Genomic DNA, 17,011 nt, shown 5'->3' on the forward strand with positions numbered 1-17,011 from the left:
GTAAATCACTGGTAGTTATTGAGAACTTACTGTGTGCAGAGCAGTGTTCTAAGCTTTTGAACCAGGTTCTGGAAAGCAGTTAGTCTGGCAGCATCAAACTCTAGACTGTAAACTTATTATGGAAAGGGAACATGCTTGCTAATTCTGTTGCATTCATACTCTCCCAAGTGCTTACTACAGTGCTCTGCACATTGTAAACACACAATAAATACAAATGATGGATTGAAACAGTGTCTGTCCATCTCAACATCATCTCTTGGTAGCATAGGTAAAGAGAATAACTGTCAGAAGGCCAGATAAATTATTATTATTAATAATAATGGCATTTAAGTATATTAGTATTTGATAAGTGCTTACTGTGTGCCAGGCACTGTTCTAAGCATTGGGGTAGATACAAGATAATTCAGTCAGGCAGAGTCCCTGCCCTACATGGGGCTCCCAGTCTTAATCCCCATTTCACAGATAAGGAAACTGAGGCACTGAGAAGTAAAATGCCTTACCCAGGGTCACAGAGCAGACAAGTGGTAGAGTCAGGATTAGAACTCAGATCCTTCTGACTTCCAGGCCCATGCTCAATCCACTAGGCCATGATGCTTCTCTGAGCAGTTGCCATCGGTACATCAGAAGAAATGTTTTAAAGACACAGTAAGCATAATCTTGAATGAGGTAGCCTAGCTATGGATTGCTAGTGGACAGAAGCAGCAGGTGGCTGAATGCCAAGAGTGGCCTAGCAAAGTGGTAGTAACCGTTCTGGGCAGAGGCTTCAGGAAGATGGAAAAACAGAAAGGCAGTATAAAAAAATCACCAAGCACTATAAAGAGCTGAGGCAGCAGCCAAGCCAAGGAGAATCAGTGTGTGAAGGAAAGGCAGCAGACTTTTATTGCCACTTGGATAAAATTTCACTCTAAGTAGTGGCGTCTTTGAACACTGATACAGCAGTGCATAAGTGTAGGTTTCCATGGCAAGTAATAAATATAGAGCTTCATATTCTCAACCCATGCCATTTATGGATTGCCTCTTACTGAGCTACTCCAGTCAATATTTCATCCCAGTTTTACTCTTCATTTTAAGGATGGTGCTCTGTGCATCACTGTATCTAATTATAATAATAATAAAGGTATCGTCTAAGTGCTTACTACGTGTCAACCACTGTTCTAAGGACTGGGGTTTTCTCTTTTCTGTCAAGTCTTTTCCAACCTATAGCAACTTCATGGGCACATCTTTCCCAGAACGCCCCACTTCCATCTGCAGTCGTTCCGGTAGTGTAGCCATAGAGTTTTCTTGGTAAAAATATGGAAGTGGTTTACCACTGTCCCCCTCCATGCAGTAAACCTGAGTCTCTGCTCTTGACTCTCTCCCAACTTGGGTGAATTTTGACTTATAGCAGATTGCCTTCCACTCACTAGCCACTGGCCAAGCTAGAAATGGAATGGGTATGCCTCTGCTTGACTCTCTTTCCCATAGCCAAGACTGAAAAGGTACTGGAAACACTCCAGTTGCAATCCAGACAGGGAAAGCACTGGGATAGCTACAAGCTAATCAGGTTGGACACAGACCCTGTCCTGCATGGGGTTCATAATCTTAATCCCCATTTTACAGATGAGGTAGAACAAAATACTCAGGCCATTTTAAAACACATTTTTTCTGGATTAGTATACAAATTTATGATTTTCATCTTTTCTTGATTAAATCTCTAAAATTAGTTTTCCCAAAACAAAAAACTCATACTAACTCATTCATATATAGTGTAAATAAAGGAAAAAGGATTTATCCACATAATACTTGCAACACATTCAGTACCATCAGTCTTTCTAATGGGTAAACTCTTGTTTTAATGATCCATGGGGAACCCTAGATCTGGGTTGGCTAATTTGAGAATGTGTTATATTGACACTGGCTCAGTTTAATTTAGAAACACGTACCTACTTTTCTAAATGATCTGAAAAAAGTCTACTCTTGTATTAAAGGAAACTGACTTCTTAAATGATAAAAGTTTTAATATGGCACCTATCTTTCTAAGTTCTCAATTATGTGTCGTTTACTTCACATAATGTTCTTAAATTGGATTATTTGAAGTAGCCATTTTGGTCTACTTCAAAAAAAGATAAACAAATATTAAAAACACTGCTCCGCACACAGGGCTGAATAAATATCATTGTTTGATCATGTATGACATTCAAGCCTAATGAGGATCCCAAATATTATCAACTATACAAAATTTACCAGATGTGTATCATTTTTAGAAACAGCAAAACTTCCTAGAATACTAGGAAGCAGCAAGGCCTAGAGCACGCGGCTAGGACTTAGAAGGACCTGGGTTCTATCCCGCTTCCTCCACTTGTCTGCATTGTGACCTTGAGCAAGTCACTTCATTTCTCTGGGCCTCAGTTACCTCATCTGTAAAATGGAAATTAGGACTGTGAACCCCAAGTGGAACAGGGACTGTGTCCAACCTGATTAGCTTGTATAAACCCCAGCAATTAGTACAGTTTCTGGCACATCGTAAGCGCTTAACAAATACGATTATTATTATTATTATCATTATAATCTAATTTTCACAAATTCCGTGTACAGTACTACTTCGTTTTTTTGTTGTACTGTCTGATCAAAAATGCTGATCCTCTCCATTAAATTACTGTACTCAGTTCTATAAATTTTGCTACTTCCTTTCCCTTATACTAGCAAAAGTAGGCAGTAAAATCTGCTTCTAGAAGCACAGTGAACAAAAATGTCTGTCTCTGGTAGCCTCTCATTCTTCTACCCTCAGGTATCCAAAGCATTAACTGTCTGGTTTCTCTACGCTACTGTGCTCCAAGCACATGGAAGAGTACCATGGAATTAGTATACGTGATCTCTGCTCACAGGATCTCACAGTTTAAGTGGAGAAGAAGAACAATTAAATAGATTAGAGATAGATTGCAGTATGGCCTAGTGGATAGAGCTTGGACCTGGGAGATGGAAGGATCTAATTTCTAATCCTGGCTCTGCCACTTGTCTGTTGTGTGGTTTTGGGAGAGTCACTTCACTTCCCTCTGCTTCAGTTACCTCCTCTGTAAAAGTGGGGATTAGGACTGTAAACCCCAGATGGAACAGGGACTGTGTCCAACCTGATTAGCTTGTATGTACCCCAGTACCTGGCATATAATAAGCACTAGCAAATACCTTAAAAAAGGAGGAAGTAATAGGGTATGTAAGATACATACACTAGTGATAGTGGGGGTTGAGTAGTTAAATGCTTAGGTCATTGATTCATTCATTCAGTTGTATTTATTGAGCGCTTTCTGTGTGTAGAGCACTGGACTAGATGCTTGGGAGAGTAAAATATAACAATAAACAGACACATTCCCTGCCCGTAACGAGCTTACAGTCATTCACATGAACTTTTAAAGAGCAGAACTAGATGTAAATTGTCTGCACTCAAATAATCACGTTTATTGAGTGCTTACTGTGTATAGATCACTGTACTAAGCAATCAATCACATTTATTGAGCACTTACTGTGTGCAGAGCAATCAGTTGATTGTATTTTATTGAGCACTTACTATGTGCAGAGCACTCTACTGAGTCTTGGGCGAGTACAGTATTACAGTTGATAGATACGTCCCCTGCCCTCATTGAGCTTACAGTCTAGAGGGGTAGACAGACAATATAAATTAATTGCAGACATGTACACAAGTGCTGTGGGGCCGAGAGTGGAGTGAATAAAGGTTACAGATCCAAGGCAAGAGTGGTGCACAAGGGAGTGGGAGAAGAGGAAATGTGCGCTTAGTCAGAGAAGGCCTCTTGGTGGAGATGTGTTTTTATTAAATTGAGTTGACTTCATGTCTGAAGCTAACTACAGGGTTGTTACCAACAGCATTTATTTCTCTTCTCGAATTGAGACCTTTCCCTATTAGGCCCCCTGGGTGACATTCGAAGCTTTACTAGTGAAAGACAACTGTCCTTGAGCCGAGACTTAAGTCTCTTTCCCCTCATGCAGTGGGAATGTTTGTGAAACTCCCAACTAATGGTGGAAAAAGAAGAAAAGCCTTTGTTATTAGATGGAAAGGAATTCTAGTAAGAGGAAACATCATTTTTCCTTCTTCTGGCCACACAGTTCTCGCTGCCTCCTCAAGTACTCTGTATGCGTTACTGAAGCATTAGTGATTGTGTATTTTTCCAGCATTGAAATTTTTCAACTGAACTATCAGACCAAGATTTTTTGTTTTAGATTGACTCTATCATCTGGGGTTATAATAGATTCAGATCAACTCCAGGTTTAAGTCGTTCTTAACCTATCATGATGTAGAATTTCTAAATGTATCTTGTTGAAATAACACCAAATTATGTAGATTAAAGTCAAACATTTAAAGAGCAGATCTGAATGCATTGCTTTATCCCAGCTGGAATTTTTGTTCTGTAAAAGCTTTTGTACAGTATTCATATGCCTTATTTTTCTCATGAGGAAGATACCTTAACAACAAATTGCTGGTGCTCTTTTTATCAAATTTCTAAGTGCTGTATATTATAGATTATAGATAGAAGCAACATTAAAGTTGGTAAGAGACCCTCCCCTCATTATCCTTTTGTCAAAGTAAGACCTGGTCACTCGCCGACTAAGCCATTTTTCTTATTTCAGTTTCTGAATGTAATTATTTTGAAATTCATTTTTTTTAGGTAACTCTATAAGCTCCATTGCCAGAGTACCAAAGCACTTTTCAGACAGATTAGATATAATGATAATCGTTGTATTTAAGCACTTACTATGTGTCAAGCACTGAACTAGAAGCAGTGTGACTTAGTGCATAGAGCAAGGGCCTGGGAGTCAGAAGGAGCTGGGTTCTAATTCCGGCTGCTCCACGTTTCTACAGACTTTGTAAAATCCCCTCTTTGAGGTGGTTACCTGGGGCACTTCTGTCTGTCGGAATGTTTGCCTAATTGGTGCTTCCCATTCTCCCAACCTAGTCAGTCAGTCGTATTTATTAAGCACCTGCTCTGTGCAGAGCACTATATTAAGCACTAGGGAGAGTGCAATATAGCAATATAACAGATCCACAACTGCCCACAGTGAGCTTACAGTCTAGAGGTCTTGGTCAGCCCATTGGCTAACAAAGCTATTATTTTGTCTAGAACCAATGGAATAAAATGAGTAGGCAGAAGTGTAAGAAGAGGGTTGGGGTGGGGCTGATCGGGGCAGAACAGAGGAAAGCCCTAAAAGTAAAAGCCTGAAAGTCACTCAGGTCTCCTTATTATGTGCCAGGTACTGTTCTAACTGCTGGGGAAGAAACAGAGTAATCAGGTTTGACATAGTCCATGTCCCATATGGGGCTCACAGTCTTCATCCCCATTTTACAGATAAAGGAACAGAGGTTCTGAGAAGTTAAGTGATTTATCCAAGGACACATGGCAGACAAGAGGCAGAGCCAGGATTAGAGTGAAAGTAACATGGCTTAGTGGCTAGAGCACGGGCCTAGGAGTTATAAGGACCTGGATTCTAATTCCACTTCTGCCGCGTGTCTGCTCTGTGACCCTGGGCAAATCACTTCACTTCTTTGGGCCTCAGTTACCTCATCTGTAAAATGGGGATTAAGACTGGGAGCCCCATGTAGGAAAGGGCTGAATCCAACCTGATTAACTTGTATCTGTAGAAGTGCTTAGAACAGTGCTTGGCACATAGTAAGCACTTAAGTACCATAATTATCATTATTATTATTAATCCAGATCTTTTTGACTCCTAGGCCCATGCTGTATCTTTTAGGCTACACTGCATCTCCTTTACATTTGGGGGAAGGATTAAAGTTCCACTCACATAATTAGCTACACTTAGTTCAGTAACCAGAGTTCCCAAACGGTTCAGTTTTGTATTAAGAAAAGAGTAAGTAATTCAGTCATTCAATCATATTCATTGAGCATTTACTGTATGTAGAGCTTGGGAAATTACAATACAACAGTAAACAGTGACATTTCCTGCCAACAACAAACTTACAGTCTAGTCGGGGAGAGGCAGATATCAATAAATAAATAAATTGCAGATTGGTACATATGTGTTTTGTGGCTGGGCTAGGGGAAGAGCTAGGGGAGAAGTCAAGGCAACCTAGAAGGGTATGGGAGATGAGGAATAGTGGGGCTTAGTGTGGGAAGGCCTCTGGGAGGAGATGTACCTTCAAGGCTTTGAAGATGACCTTATTTTGTTGTTATAGAGTACACTAGTCTAGAGCAGATGTCAAAAATCAAGGTGGTTCCATTCTGTAGCCTGTGGTTCAGGGGATGTGGGCAATATGGAGGCTAGACTGAGGAATCTGGAGCCAAGGGGGAATGCCACTGATACCAGTGGATACATGAGTTGTACCTCTGTAAATGCACATCACTCTCTTATTGCCTCCCCAACTTCAACTGTCCTTCATTTTCCCTCTCCCCAAACAAAGCCAGGGGAAAATTAGTAGGGAGGCCTGGGGTGAAGGCAGGGGTTGCTGTCAGTACCTCCAAGTTGGAATCAATCAATTGATTAAACTCCTCACTATTGACTTTAGAGCACTTAATCACCTTGCCTTCTACTTCACCTCACTCCTCTCTTACTACAAACCAGCCTGTGCACTTTGTTCCTCTAATGCTAACCTTCTCACTCTACCTCCATATTGCCTATTCTGCTGCCGACCTCTCGCCCACATCCTACCTCTGGCTTAGAACACTGGCCTTCGTCATATCAGACAGATAATTGCTCTCCCCCACTTCAAAACCTTATTGAAGGCACATCTCCTCCAAGAAGCCTTCCCTGACTTAAGCCCTCCTCTCTTCTCCCTCTCCCTTATGTGTCGCTCTACTCCTTTATTCATCTTCCCTCCCATCCTCACAGCGTATATGTATATATCTGTAACTTATTTATTTATCTATTTATTTATATTACTGTCTGTCTACCCCTCTAGATGGAGAGCTTGTGTGGGTAGGAATATGTCCATTTGTTGTTATATTGCAGTGTCCCAAGCTCCTAGTTCAGTGCTTTGCACACAGTAAGGGCTCAATAAATATGATCGAATGAACTAAAGGGGAGACAGACATTAAAATAAATAATTACAAATAGATACATAGGTGCTGTGGGGATGGGTGGGGGGGGTGAATAAAGGGAGCAAATCAGGGTGACTTAGGGAGTGGGAAAAAGGAAGTGAGGACATAGGGAAGGCCTCTTTGAGGAGATCAATCAAGAGTACAATATAACAGAGCTAATAGATGAGTTATCTGCCCACAAGGAGCTTACAGTCTAGAGGAAATACGGTCTCTAACCTAAAGTGGGCAATAATGCACCCCTTCCCTGGCTGAAGGCTGGGATACATGCCGAAGGATTCGACCTTTACTCTATGCATCCTGGGTATTTCTCACCTGATGCCAAGAAGTCATCACTACTCTTATATCCAGCTTTGAAGTGTTCCTTTTCAAAGAAAAAGTAAGCAAAGAAAAAGTGGGAAAAGAACAAATAAAAAGTTGAACATCTTTCCCCAGGATTTTAACAAATCTCATGAAAGCAAATGCTTGAAAGCCATTTATAAATACATCAATCAGTCTGTGTTCACTTGACAGCCAAATATCAATGAACCAATCAGATTCCCTGTTCCCCACCAGAGAAGGAGGCCCTGCTGATCAGAATGGTCTTTTCCATTCCAGAAGTTTCTTTCCTGTTCCCAGGCTGTCTTCCACCTGGAACCAGTTGGCCCTAATGGGCACTCCGGTTCAAGCATCCCACTCCCAAACAACATAGAGTGGAGCAGCCTTCTCTACTCCTCTAATAAAAATGATAATAATTAATAATTCTGGTATTTAAGTGCTTGCTATGTGTCAAGCACTGTTCTAAGCGCCAAGGTAGATAAAAAATCATGTCAGACTGTGAGTCCCATGTGGGACAGGGATTGCATCTAAGTGGGAGGGAGAAGAATTATTAAATCCCCATTTCACAGATGAGGAAACTGAGACACAGAGAAGTTAAGCAACTTATCCAAGGTCCCACAGCAGGCAAGGGGCAGAGGTGGGATTAGATACGTTATTAATTCAGTAAATATTGAATGAATTAATTAGTACTGAGGTCCTCTGACTCCCAGGCTCGTGCTCTATCCACTAGGCAGCACTGCTTCTCAATCATATTTGAGTGCTTACTGTCTGCAGAGCACTGTACTAAGTGCTTGGAAGAATACAAAATAACAGAGTTGGTAGTCTTGTTCCCTCCCCTCTCAGGGTCACATCTGGAGAGTGTCCAGTACTCTACCAGTTCCAGCTATGGGAGGGAGAGTCAAGCAGAGGCCTGTCCATTCCATTTCTACCTTGAGCAGGTGGCTAGAGAGTTGAAGGCAATCTGCTACAAGTCAAAACTCAAAAGCAGAGGCATGGAAAGAGTAGAGGGCAGAGACTCATTTACTGCACGGAAGGAGGCAATGGTAAACCACCTCCGTATTTTTACCAAGAAAACTTTAGGGATAAGCTACCAGAACTAATGCAGATGGAGGTGGTGCGTTCTGGGACAGATGTGTCTATAGCGTCGCTATGGATCAGACAGCATAAGAACAACAAAAAGACATATTCTCTGACTACCTTGTCACTTCCTCCTTTTGCTTAAGAGTACAGGCACGGTGGGGTAGCTGGTGTGAACCCACATAGAAGTGACCTCCTTTCCTCAGTGAAACATATTCACAAAAGTTTTCCTGGAATGGACGGCTTTAGAAATACTATCGTTGCTTAAGTTACTTTTCAGTTTCAGTCAACTTTAACATCTCAGCAATGTGAGACATTTCTCTTTTTGGTGTAAAAGCATTGCATAATCTCAGTTTTTTTTATTAGAAAAATGTAATGAAGCTGTTCTTTTTGAATAGAATGCTGTCATAAGGGTTTAAGGTTTAAACCTATGTTTTGTTTCCACAGAATGCTGAAATCTCTGTTTTTGAAGTAAACATTCGATTTGTTGGAGGGCTTCTCTCAGCCTATTATCTCTCTGGAGAAGAGGTAAGGAAAAGCACTGTGCGAACCCTGTGAGCAACAATCAAAATAACTTACAGAATGTGTGGAAATGCTTTGGATCATGATGCCTGCTATTTTCTTCAGTGCCTTGAGTAACTCTAAAAATCTGAGCTAGTCAATATTTATTGAGCCCTTAACCTCAGAGCAAACAGTACAAAGTGTAGGGGAGTGTTCAACAGAGATAGAAGACATGATTCCTGACCTCAGAGAAGCTATCACCTGAGAGATGAGGCCATGGAGTTATCTACATTTAAATTATTAATTTAACCAACAATGATTAAATAATGAAATTGTATGATAATTCTTTTCCCTATCTTAACATCAGCCAAAAAGAAATCAGTGAAAACTTTCAGTCATTCCCAGTTGAAATATCTAAAATAAGTGCCTATCTGTCTTGCCTTTCAAGTACCATACATGGCAGTCGTGTTGACAAAATTACAAAATATCAGTTTAAATAATCTAATATTTGACATTCAGATACCTGAAAGCAGGGATGGTTTTAAGAAGCCCCGCAGAATTCACATCTCTTCTGGGCGGGACCACCCTCCCGCCCCCTAGTCACCCTACCGTGCCCCTTCAACTGCCACTTCCACACTTCCACATCACACAGCTTCACCCCTTGACTCCTCAGCCCTTAAGCACTTGGAAACTCCATAACTCTGATGCACGTGTCTTTAAACTGTGTTGTTTCCCTCTATCTAAAATTTATTTTAGTGTTTGTCTCTCCTAAAAGATTGTAAGCTCCCTGAGGGCAGGGAATCATTGAAGCGGTATGGCTTAGTGGCTAGAGCATGGGCCTGGGAGTCAGAAGGCCATGGGTTCTAATCCCAGTTCTGCCACTTGTCTACTTTGTGGCCTTGGGCAAGTCACTTCACTTCTCTGTCAGTTACCTCATCTGTAAAATGGGGATTAATATGAGCCCCATTTGGGACAGGGACTGTGTCCAACCCAATTTGCTTTTATCCACCCCAATGCGTAGTACAGTGCCCTCAATGAATACTACGATCATCATTATTATTATTGCATATCAAACCCTCCCAAGTATGTTGTACTTACTTTACTACACAATTTAAAAGGGTCCCAGCTTTTCATTTCCATTTCTCCATCCTAGTTTATCATTTCTTGGATCTTGGGTTTAATAGTGGTGGTAATATCATATATTGAGTGTCTCCTCATTCAGTGTAATGCACTGAAATAAGAGCTAGAGAAGTAGAAAGCAATCGATCAATACTATGCATTGAACCCCTTCTCCTTGCAAGACTCTACTAAATGCTTGAGAAAAAAACAGTAGACTAAGTAGAAATGATTTCTGCCCTGGTAAAATGAAAACTCCCTGAGAATAGGGTTTGTAGCTACCTAATCTGTAAACTTGTTAATGAGCAGGGAACTTGTCTGCTTATTCTGTTGTATCGTACTCTCCCAAACCCTTAGTACAGTGCTTTACACATAGTAGGCGCTTAATAAATGAGATTGTTTGATCACCTGCTTGATTATACTCTCCCAAGAGGTTAGTAACAGTGCTCTGCACATAGTAAACAATAAATACCGTTGATTCAGGGGGCTTACAGTCAAGTGGGAGAGTCAGACAGTAAATTAAAGATCAAAGGTAATAGAGTACCTAAGAAATGTACATAAGTGTTTCGGGGGCTTGTTAGTACTTAAGTGTATAGGAAATGTGTAAGTGCCAATGTGGAAGGCAGGGAAAATTAAATATCGATCAGGGTAGGTCTTCTGTAGGAGATGTGATTTCAGAAGGGTTTGAAGATTAAGAGCTGTGGTCAGTTTGATATGAAAGAGGAGAGAGTTTGAGGCGTGGTGTAGGCAAAAGGTTGGCAGTGAGAGATGAAAATGAAACCCATAGAATCTCTTGAGAGCAATGAATAATGATAATAATTGTGGTGTTCTTTAAGCACTTACCTTGTGCCAAGCACTATTCTAAGCAGTGGGGTGGATGCCAGGTTATCAGTTTGGACACAGTCCTTGTCCCAGATGGGGCTCATGGTCTAGGTAGGAGGGAGTGGGATTGAATCCCTGTTTTATAAATAAGGAAATTGAAACACAGAGGAGATGTCCACTTGCCCATGGTCACACAACAGACGAGAAGCAGGGCGGGATTCAAATCCAGGTCCTTTGATTACCAGGCCTGTGCTCTTTCCACTAGGCTACACTGCTTCTCAATGAAGAATTCAAGTGTGTATGTAAGGGGAGAAGAGAGTGGATAAGTAAAAGGGAAAGAGCTGACTGCCTTAAAACCAACTATCAAGGGTATGACATGGAGATGGTAAAGCTTGGAGGTTTTTGAGAAATGGGGAGGGGGTGCGGACCTGGTTTTTTTAAAAAAGTGATCCGGAGAGCAGAGTGACATACAGACTGGAGACATGAATCAACAAAGAAGCTGATGCAGGATCAAGCCAGGATATGATAAGTGCCTGAACTAGCCTGGTGCTGAAGGGGCATCCATGTAGAGGTGGTCGAGAGACAGGAAGAAAATGAGATTGCAGAGAAGGAGAGAGGATGGGGTAGGTGAGGTAGATTGGGGGGGTTGCCTGCAAAGAGCTGGTAATTGAAATTGTGGGAGCAGATGAATTTCCCAAGGGAGTGAATGTAAAGTGACAAGAAGAAGAGTTCCAAAAGCGACTTGAGACACCCACAGTTAGCTGATGGGAGGCAGGAAAAGAACCAGTGAAAGAGACGTAGAAGAATCAGCCAGAGAGTTGAGGAGAACCAGGAGAGAACTTTTGGGAAAAACTGAGTTTCAGGCACACTTCCATGAGAAGGGAACACGGTTGAAGGAAGTGAAGAGGTTGAGAATAATTAAGACCCAGAAAAGCCCATGATACAGTCTCTGCCTGCAAGGAACTTACACTGTAATGGTGGAGACAGACATAAAACATATACAAAAGTAGAAATCAAAGTAAATAATTGAATGTATAAATGAATAAACCTATATTCAAAAGTGCAGAATATAGGTCTAAATAAGTTTATAACTGCTAGAGGTAGCTGTTGGATTTGTAGATCTTGGGGTGTGGGGAACTAATCAGAGAAGGCTTGTCAGAGTAGTTTAGATTTTAAGAGGTGGGGGTGACATGTCTCAGTTTGGTAGATTTGAGGTGTTTCCTATCCTGATTAATCAGCTGGGGTTTTGGCAGATGGTAGGGAGTTGCATTTGTCCTTCAGGCCACAATACTATTCTGCTGAATATCACTTAGGATAAGGGAAAGTCTAAAGAATTCTTATTTTATCAATTGATTATATTTATTGAGTACTAAGTGGAGATCACTGTAATAAGCCCTTGGGAGAGTACAATGCAACAGAAATAGCAGACATGTTTCCTGCACATAACGAGCTTACAGTCTGTTTTCATTTGTCTATCTGCTTCCATGGCAGTGCTGCATGGAAAATATAGAAATATAAAACAGAAATATAAAAAAGCCATGGAGAAAAATAGTTTCTCATCCCAGTTTCTGTTACTTCACATGCCTTGTTATGGCGCTTTCTCTGTCACATCCCTTCCACCATCTGGCTATGTCTGCGAATTAATGGGGTTCCATATTTCTCCAGTTTTCTGGTAAGCAGCTTAAAGTATAATACATAAGTTATAAATAGATTAAAAGAAAAAAAAGGTCCCCAACAGTTTGCAAGACAGATGTGTGTGCTGCAGTCAACAGTGGCATAAAAGGTGGACAAGGACACAGCAGTGTTTGTTGCTAAAGAGGTATCCAGAGAGAGGGAATAAGACTGTCAGTCTCATCTGGGACAGGGGCTGTGTCCAAACTGATTACCCTCTATATGCCCCAGCGCTTAGTACTGTGCCTGGCACATAGTAAGGCACTTAACAAATATCATTAAAAAAATTATATCCCATGGCATGGATCTATCCTCAATTGCACACAATTTAGTAGGTTATGTTGGTCAGCCTTCCATCTTTCCTGTTACACGCTTATCACCAGTAGCATTATCAATCAGTCAATCAATTGTTGATATTTATTGAGCACTTACTGTTTCATTATCTTCAAAAAATGAGGAACAGATGCAGATATCTATTTGTATAGCATGTCTACGCATGCATTTTTTTCTATATTTCTAAAATTCTTATACTGGTTACTTATGGTTGACTAGAAAAAGAATTCACAAAATAAACAATAGTGGATGCCTGTGACTTCCCAACTTATTTAAAAATAGTCATCCCCCATTCACTAATGTCATGGATTTAAGGTCCATATTCTTGGATCTACTATTACACTGGGCACTCCAGTTTTCAATTTAGTGCTCATTGTAGTAATTGATCAAGAAAATTATGAACTCTGTGAGATAAGAAACACAAAGTGTTGGTCACATCATCCAGGACTATGAGAAATGATTGACAATTTTAAGCAAGTTCTCTGCTTCCCTACTATACCTCCTTCTGTGTACTAACCAAAATTGCATTACCAGAGCACCTGTGAAATTATAAACTTGAAAGAGAGAAGCAAGAACTGAATGTGGAACAGCTTATATAACTTATCATGTTTTTTCTGTAGTCATTTTTGGTAAACAATCTTGTTGAAGGTTTTTACATGTATTGTAAATGACAAATTTATGTTAATTGGTCATTTGGGTAAGAATAATTTGCATCATATCTGGTTAACAGCTTTAAATATTTCCTTATATTTTGTGTTAATGGATCTTCTGTTACACTTCCTTACAGGATAGATTAATCCTCACACATAGGTTAAATAAATATCCTACTTAACAAGGTTAGAGAAAACTATTCCTATTCATCAGTTTTCCCATAAGAAGGGAACATCTGATGTGCTCAGGCTTCGGTTCTTTAATTAAAAAAGGTCTGGTTTGGTAAAATATGATGATTGGAAACAGTAATGCTGGTGATATTTTGAATTAAATTTACATGGTTAATGATCTAAGACTGCGACATATTGAATGTTCCATCATTATTTTTGGAAGTTTTAATCATAATTTTAAAAGCATATAGGAACACATGGCGAAGAGTAAGTGACATCTTGCATTTTATTCAAATGAAACCATTTCCAATTCTCTTTGAAAATCTGACAAAACTATACCAGTTTCCTAGCCTGGACTTCATTGTATTTTTAATAGCTTTGAAAATACACTGAGGCTTTTATTATTCAGAGAATCCATAGTTTAAATCGAAAACAAGTAGAAAAAAACTTTTTTTTTCACTTGTCCTGTCACTCCGATGGTGTGCTTCTTTAGGGCAGCAAGTATTACTTTGTGTATGTGTATAGTGAAGGTCTTTGAATGGAATGAACTCAATTATCCCAAGGTCTAAACATGACTATCAACTCCACTATACTATTCTATCTCAAGCATACAACATTCAGTAGGCACTTAATTAAATTCCTTTGATTGATTGATTGATTGATAGTAAGTCAGGCAGCTTGGCAGAAGCACTGACAATCTCCGACTACCAGTGATTCACCTCATTCTCATCTCAACTCTCTCATTCAATCAATCAATCAGTGGTATTGATTGAGCACTTACTATGTGCAGTGCATTGTACTAAATGCTTGGGAGAATACACCACAACAGAATTAGCAATCCACGTATTCGGTCTTTCACCAAATCGTGAGTTCTGCTTTCACAACCTTGGTAGAATCTACCCTTTCCTCTCCAACCAAACTGTGACCATGACGATCCAGGCAGTGATTACCATCTCAATTACTTTTGTCAGTCTTCTGTTGATCTCCCCATCTCCTGTCTTTCCCCTCTCAAGTCCATTACTTCACCCTGCTGCCTGGATCTGAAAAACTCTTTACTCCATGTTGTCCCCTGTCCATGTTAGTACAGTGCTGTACACACAATAAGCGGTCAATAAACAGCATTCCATGAATGAATCCTCAAAAACCTTCAATGGTTGCTCATCCACCTCTGTATGAAACGGACACTCTTGCCCTCGTTTTTAAGGCATTCAATCAGCGTTTCCCCTCTCCTGCTGTATATCATCCCCAACCCACCCAGTTTGCTCCTCTAAAGCCAAATTATTCTCTATACCTTGATTTCATCTATCCTGCTGTTGACCCCTTTCCCATGTCGTCCATCTGGCCTGGAATTCCCTCCCGCTTTGTATACCACAGACCACCACTCTACCCACCTTCAGAGCTCTCCTAAAATCAAGTCTTCCAGAGGTCTTCCCTGACTAAAACCTCGTTTCCCCTAACCTGCCCTCCTCCCCTTGACCTCACCTATGCTGTCAGATCTATACTTCTTAAACACTCAGCATTCGCCCCACAGCGTTTAGGTACATGTCATTACCCTCAGCATTTCCCCTTTCTGGAAATTGTATTATGCCTGTTTCCCTCGCTAAACTGCAAGCTCCATGAGGGCAGAGATCCTGCCTACTAACTCTTTTGTATTGGGCTCTCCCAAGTGCTCAGAGCAGGGCTCTGCACCCAGAAAGCACTCAGTAAATACCAATGATGGATTGATTCATCCTGGCAAAGGTCAGTGGGAGAGCCATAATAATAATAATTATGGTTCTTGTTTGCTTACTGTTTGCCAAGCACTGTTCTGAGCACTGGGATCAATATAATTCGTCAGGTTGGACACAGGCCCTGTCCCACATAGGACTCACACTCATATTTTATAGGTGAGGGAACTGAAGCACAGAAAAGTGAAGGGATTTGTCCAAGGTCACACAGCAGACATGTAGTGGATCAGAATTAGAACCTAGGTCCTTCTGACTCCCAGGCCCACGTCCTACCCAGTAGGCAACACTGCTCCTCCAATAAACCCAGCTCTGCTTCATGCCGACTATCTCATGATTGCTATAGAAAGCTAGTTGTTCCTTTGTGACTCTACTACTGCTGGAGAGAGGATTTTTTTATTATTATAATTATTATGATATTGAATTGCTTACTATTTGCCAAGCCCTGTTCCAAGCACTGGGGTAGATACAAGTTGATCACTAAGCCACGAGGAGCAACGTGGCTTAGTGAATAGAGCAGGAGCCTGGCAGTCAAAATGACCTAGGTTCTAATCCCGGCTCTGCAAAATGTCTGCTGTGTGACCTTGGGTAAGTCACTTCACTTCTCTGGGCCCCAGTTACCTCATCTGTAAAATGGGAATTAAGATTGTGAGCCTCACGTGGGACAGGGACTGTGTCCAACCCGATTAACTTGTATCTTCCTCAGTGTTTAGAACAGTTCTTGACACATATTAAGAGAAGCAGCGTGGCTCAGTGAAAAGAGCCCAGGCTTGGGAGTCAGAGGTCATGGGTTCGAATCCCTACTTTGCCACTTGTCAGCTGTGTGACTTTGGGCAAGTCACTTCATTTCTCGGTGCCTCAGTTACCTCATCTGTAAAATGGGGATTAACTGTGAGCCTCATGTGGGACAAACTGATTACCCTGTATCTACCCCAGTGCTTAGAACAGTGCTCTGCACATAGTAAGCACTTAACAAATACCATAGTTGTTATTATCATTAGGTTGGATACAGTCCTTGTCCCTCATGGGGTATGTTGAGTAATAACTGAGTAGGAGGAAGTAGGAGGGAGTCTGAGTAGAAGGGGGAACTAATAAAGCACTTTGCACATAGTAAGCGCTCAATAAATACTATTGAATTAATGAAGGTATTGAGTTCCCATTATACAGACGAGGAAGTGAAGGCCCAAAGAAGCAAAACAACTTTCCCAAGGTCACACAGCAAGTAGACCCCAGCTCCTCTGACTCTGAAGTCTGTGGTCTTTCCATTAAGCCATGCTCCTCCCTGCCCTCAAGGAATTCACAATTTAGCCAAGGCAGACCTTAAAATGTCACATGTCCCCAAGTGACCACCCTTCAAACATATCCAACAGTCCCCAAAATAAGCAATGGCCCTAAATCCTTACTGGCTCTTATTCATTGTGGATTATTCAGGCACTTGTTACCTGTTATCCTGTAGACTGTAAGCTTGTTGTGGGCAGGGAGTATATCTGTTTATTGTTGTACCTTCCCAAGTGCTTAATACAATGCTCTGCATACAGTGAGCACTCAGTAAATACGATTGACTGACTGACTGTTACCCAAAGAGGAAGAT

At 40.9% G+C, this 17,011-nt stretch overlaps 1 protein-coding gene across 1 annotated transcript in view; it reads left to right on the plus strand.

The window, feature by feature from the left end:
- MAN1A1 (mannosidase alpha class 1A member 1) overlaps nucleotides 1-17,011 on the plus strand; it is a 285,232-nt gene that overhangs the window by 124,395 nt on the left and 143,826 nt on the right. The window contains exon 10 of the mRNA XM_039914596.1: nucleotides 8,880-8,960. Within this exon, the coding sequence (XP_039770530.1) occupies nucleotides 8,880-8,960 (81 nt within the window). The remainder of the gene's footprint in view (nucleotides 1-8,879; nucleotides 8,961-17,011) is intronic.

Source organism: Ornithorhynchus anatinus, chromosome 2, assembly GCF_004115215.2.
Source record: "Ornithorhynchus anatinus isolate Pmale09 chromosome 2, mOrnAna1.pri.v4, whole genome shotgun sequence".
NCBI lineage: Eukaryota > Metazoa > Chordata > Mammalia > Monotremata > Ornithorhynchidae > Ornithorhynchus > Ornithorhynchus anatinus.